The sequence below is a fragment of the Limulus polyphemus genome, unplaced genomic scaffold, assembly GCF_000517525.1.
Source record: "Limulus polyphemus unplaced genomic scaffold, Limulus_polyphemus-2.1.2 Scaffold5176, whole genome shotgun sequence".
In the NCBI taxonomy this organism is placed as follows: Eukaryota; Metazoa; Arthropoda; class Merostomata; order Xiphosura; family Limulidae; genus Limulus; species Limulus polyphemus.
In genome coordinates this window covers 29,706-35,053 of record NW_013670786.1, presented here as the reverse complement: position 1 = coordinate 35,053, position 5,348 = coordinate 29,706, and the positions used below count along the sequence as shown (strand labels likewise).

The 5,348-nt window shown below is 29.7% G+C and overlaps 1 protein-coding gene across 1 annotated transcript in view; it reads right to left on the bottom strand.

Moving 5' to 3' along the window:
• Positions 1 to 5,348, bottom strand: part of LOC106472231 — a 47,563-nt gene that overhangs the window by 18,306 nt on the left and 23,909 nt on the right. Inside the window, exon 11 of the mRNA XM_013932860.2 lies at positions 1,769 to 1,912. Within this exon, the coding sequence (XP_013788314.1) occupies positions 1,769 to 1,912 (144 nt within the window). The remainder of the gene's footprint in view (positions 1 to 1,768; positions 1,913 to 5,348) is intronic.

The window sequence follows — 5,348 nt, the reverse complement described above, 5'->3', positions numbered from 1 at the left end:
AGATAACTTTACCTGTCCATTATTACAATCATTCTTTCAACACTTCCAATACTGAGATAACTTTACCTGTCCATTATTACAATCATTCTTTCAACACTTCCAATACTGAGATAACTTTACCTGTCCATTATTACAATCATTCTTTCAACACTTCCAATACTGAGATAACTTTACCTGTCCATTATTACAATAATTCTTTCAACAATTCAGATACTGAAGTAACTTTACTTGTCCATTATTACAATCATCCTATCAACATTTCTGATACATGATAACATTACCAGACAGTATCGTTACTACAATCTTTCTATCAATACTTCCAAATCTGAGAAAACTTTACAAGTTATTTTTGAACTTCTTGGTTGTAATTATTTCTATCTACAAACTAATTATGAAGAGACTACACTGACATATGTGTAAAGTGGTATCTATATATTTTTGTTACAATTACACAGGGCACAGTAATAATTAATTTTGTTGAGCCAGTTTACAGAAAGTTTTATTCCATAACATTTTATGCTCACTGTAAATGTTTATGTTTTAAAACATGGAATAAAAAATACTAGCGTCAGCCACAGTTCTTTTTCTGAGTTTCCATACTACACAGAACTAATTCAGTAAAGAATCTGACTGTCTTGTGAGAGTTTACTATGAAGAAACCTTGACTTGAAAACTTCATAACTATGGTACCAAAATTTATAAGTTTTTCCATTTCCTTAAAAAAAACATACAAAAAAAAACATTCATTCATTCAGTATTCCAAATCCTTACAACAACAATAATAATGTCTATGGTTATGTAATTAACCAAATAATATTTTCTTCCAAAAGTTTATTTAGTAGTTTTGCTTATCAAAATACTGAAAACATGATTTTCACTGATAAACATAATGTCACGACAACTATTTTCTAGATCAATGTATATTACGGACTATGACTTATAAACCACTGCAACAGTTTTCTGTATGAGTAACTTCAACTGTTTGTCTTGGAATAGATATACTTATCATGTAAGCTTGCCCCATGTTATAACCACTATAGCGTAAGTTTATTAGCTTCACCATACATCACACACCATAAACATCAAAGATAATTTTTAACTGTAATTGATTTGAATCCATAACTACATTCCATTATCAAGATCACCAATTTATCATACTTAACAAAATGAATGAAGATTAGCAGTGACTAACAATTTGTGTGTCAATTATGACAATCAAGAGTAAATGTTTTTCAGTCCAACAATATACAGAAGAGACAGTTTTTGTTTTTTTGTGATAAAGGTTAAACTTCTTTAAATCATGTCAAGTTGAGTAAATTTCTAATACTAAATAAATAATAAAAACTAGCTAACATATATATACATATAACACATATATATTTAACAATAATAATTAAGTTACGTAATCTCTGGACGTTTCATAGACAGCATCAATGTCCTAAATAACGTAATATGTTTACTACATTGTAAATAATCTTCTAACTTTACATATACATCCAATGAGTTTAAGAAATTATAAGCATTAAGTTCAATGACTGCCTCATAACTCTGGGAAGATAACAACAAAAAATAAAGAGCTTTAATAGTACAACATCCATTTTGCATTTATCAGACTTGTTTGAAAAATACAGTCAAAATTTGTGAACAAAAAAATTACTACATTACAAATCACACTTTATCAAAAAGTTACTTTGTTCAAAGATTGTTTTTAGCATGGAAGATGTAAACACTGGGGTCAGTGATGCTGATTTATGATAGGACTAATTACCTTATCCAAGAGATGTAAAGGTGTATTTTGCTGAACTCCTAGCTCAGTCAACCTCAGTTTCAGCAGGTGAATGCTGTCTTCTGTCAAAGTTTTTATCTGTTTTTCTAGTTGAGATACCTTCAGTGCTAGGTTGGCTTTCTGGCACTTTAAATGCAACACAAGAGATGTTTTACCAAAGTGAATTTTTTTGTACAATATTTACTAATGGCTGCAACTTAGATTACAGGTTTAAAAATTCTTAACTATAAATAACCTGAAAATAAAACCACAAACTACAAAGAAAACAAAAGAACACTTTGGTTACTTAATTGCATTAAAATATGAGTAATGCTTACCCATCAAGGCAAATTTAAACTAAAACACAATATACTATCAATAAATTAATTTTCAGAAAGTTTCTGACCAGTATCAAAGAATTAAAGCATATCATGCTAAAAGTTTTCACATATGACAAAGCAATGTCCTACTATTTTTAGAGAGAAGGGAAAGCATGGTTTGTTGAAAGCAACAAATAATTAATTTCCCTTTGAAGTTTTTGTAACTCCAAGTTAGTGTAACAAGATCATACAACTGAGAAGATGCATTCCAAACTTTGAAAACTATGTAACTTTTATTATCAAGACAATGGATAATATTGGGTAAAGTAAAGTAAGTTTCCATTATTGCAAGAGATAGTACTGTAAGTTTCATTTAATCTTAATTATCATAAATGAGTTCTAAGACAATTGGATATATAAACTTTATAGCTTAGAGATAATCTTCAAATGTCTCCTGATTATAACCAGTTTTAATACTTTCACTTCGGGTTCGGTCGAATCGGCTGAGTTTGTGACTCCAAATTGACCTTTATAGCTTATATACTATAATTTTGTGTGTCTTAATGAAATTTCAGTAAGCATTAAGTCTTTTGTACACAAAAAAATCATAATTTTTAATGAAGGATTTTCATATGAACATATGGAGTCAAAGTGTTGACTGCTCCAAGTGCAATGTGATTTTCATGTTAAGATTAAAAATAAAAAATTTTCTTCATCTGAAAACTGTGACATTACATCTGTATAATCTATAAAACCTCCTAAATAAATTCCAAACTTTTCTTTAGTAAATCTTTATATTTTATTTTCTTTACCCTCACTCTAAGTTGGTCAACTTGATCGAACTTGTAACCACCATAAAAAAAATAAAAAATAAATCTAAATTACCCTTATTTTTCTTTCTAGAATGACTTCAAACTGTAACATGAAACTACATTTTTTGTATCATAAAAACTTTAAATTCATAACAGTATACATTTGTCTATACTGAAGTTTTGTTTTACTGTCCTTTGAACTGTATCCAGCTAACAATCCTCCCACCAGACAATTTGTAAATCACTTAGCTAACATGAGGCTCACATTACCTTATCGAATTACATAATTCACGTGTTACTATTCAGCATACTTCATGAAAAATTATTATTATTATTATTTTTCTTTAGTTTACCTAAACTAACTTAAAAGATTTCTAATTTTGACAATTGAGTTACCTTCATAATAATAAATAAATACACATGAAAAACAAGAAATATAGTACTTTCCTGGGACATCTTTTTTCTTGTTGTTGAGTGTCAATGAAACTTAACCCTATATTTTTATTTTAATCCTAATAGCACTACTGCACTAAATAATTATTTATTTAACTAAATAATGCACCAAAGAACACATAAAAAGTAGACAATGCTCTATAACTATCACAATCTTTCTGGCTTTCTAACTATGTGACAAGAGCCATTAAAAATTCAGCTAAGATCATTGATGTGTTCCCCATGGGAATAAAGTTTGAACTGGAAATGAAATAGACAATTCTCTGTACAGAAAACAACATATAATTTGATAGATTAACACTTTGGCTTTCTATTAGTCATAAATAATATAGTATTAACTCTTTCTATACTGAGCATGTCACGAGGTTTTACTAAGTTGCATTGAAAATTAAATTATAATTAAAGTACTTTATTATCAAGGTATATGAATAAACTTGGCATCAAAATGTAACTAATAATCCATATTTTAATACTCTACAAGTTTTAGGTTCTTAATTTTACAAGAAAATATTAAAAGAAAAATCCTCAATTTTGCCTAGTACAAGTATTGTGATATATACTCTCTAGGTATCCCTTCCTCTCCAATTTACTTACCACCCCTCTGAGAAGTACAAAATTTAAAGTAAAATACCAATGATAATATTGTTATTACTCAGGCAAAGCATAACTTTTATAGCCTTCAATCATATTTGGTTAGAGAGCCATAAAGTAGAAAATGATAACCCTCTTGCCACACACACTTGTCCCATCCTCTCTTTCACAAATTGCCAATACTTCTCTCTGAACAGCAATGAATCTGACAAACTCACGGGCTTTACGAAAACCTATGTTATTTCCTTTCTATTTTCATGTACATTATTTATTACATTATGTATCAGAAAGAATGTAGTCACCCAAAGGTGTAATCATAGATGGTTAGGATACTGTATATCACAAGTAATTATCTATAAGTCTAATTGATTTTGTGAAAAAGACCTCTCTCTCTCTCTCCACTTCTTGTGCATGGGAATGACCTAGGGAAAGCATGCATAAAAAACGTAATGACATTATTATGCTTGATAAAAGCATCAGTTCATGGAAGTATATTGTAGAAGAATAATCACAGAAAAGTGTGGAGAAAATTTTTTACTTAAGATCAGACCATGTTTATCTTTGTACTTTACATAAATTCTTCTCTGTCATGTTTTACAACCCACATTTTGAATCTGAATGTTAGTTAACGACACAGTTCGTATCAGTGTTGTTATGCTAGATCAGTGCCTAATTTCACAGTATGACGTAGAATAGTGCTTTTCAAACTTCTCTCCCTGATTTAGTAAATATGTAGTATCAATTACAAACCACTAAAAATCAGATGAAACTGACACTGAGTTTATTGATGTTATTTGTTGTTGAAATGCATACACTTTCGCCTTTAACAAATCAAAGGCAGTAAGCTATAGCCGATATCACTGGCATTGTGTTAAAGGAGAATTTTCTTTCAGCCTATAGATATTTTTGTAGAAATATCAAATTCCGTATAACTTTCTTTATTATATATTACCTAAATACACGTCTTAACAATATTCCAATTTATTTTGTGTAGTTCTGGCAACCCTGCACTGGGTCACAGCCCAAACTTTAAAAAACACTGGTCCAGAACAACAGATGTTACTGGCAACATACTGGACACTTTTGGTTTGGCTGTTGTGATCTACATACAATTATAAGTAAACTTTATAATGATACATTAAATTATAAATGCTCTATAAATTTCTAGTATGAACAGAAGGTTTTGAACATGTTTAACTTTAAATACTCTGTGGGGATCCATACACCCACCACACCAGTTCAAACCATTGTAAATAAGTACGAAAAATCTATTTGTAGCCACTATTTTTTGGCAGGGGTCCATATGAACCCCATACAACTATTAAGGGGTTAAAATATATAATACATAAAAATCCTTTTAACCCTTTCGAAATGGGTCGCTGGGGGAAAGGCCATGTCATCTTGTTT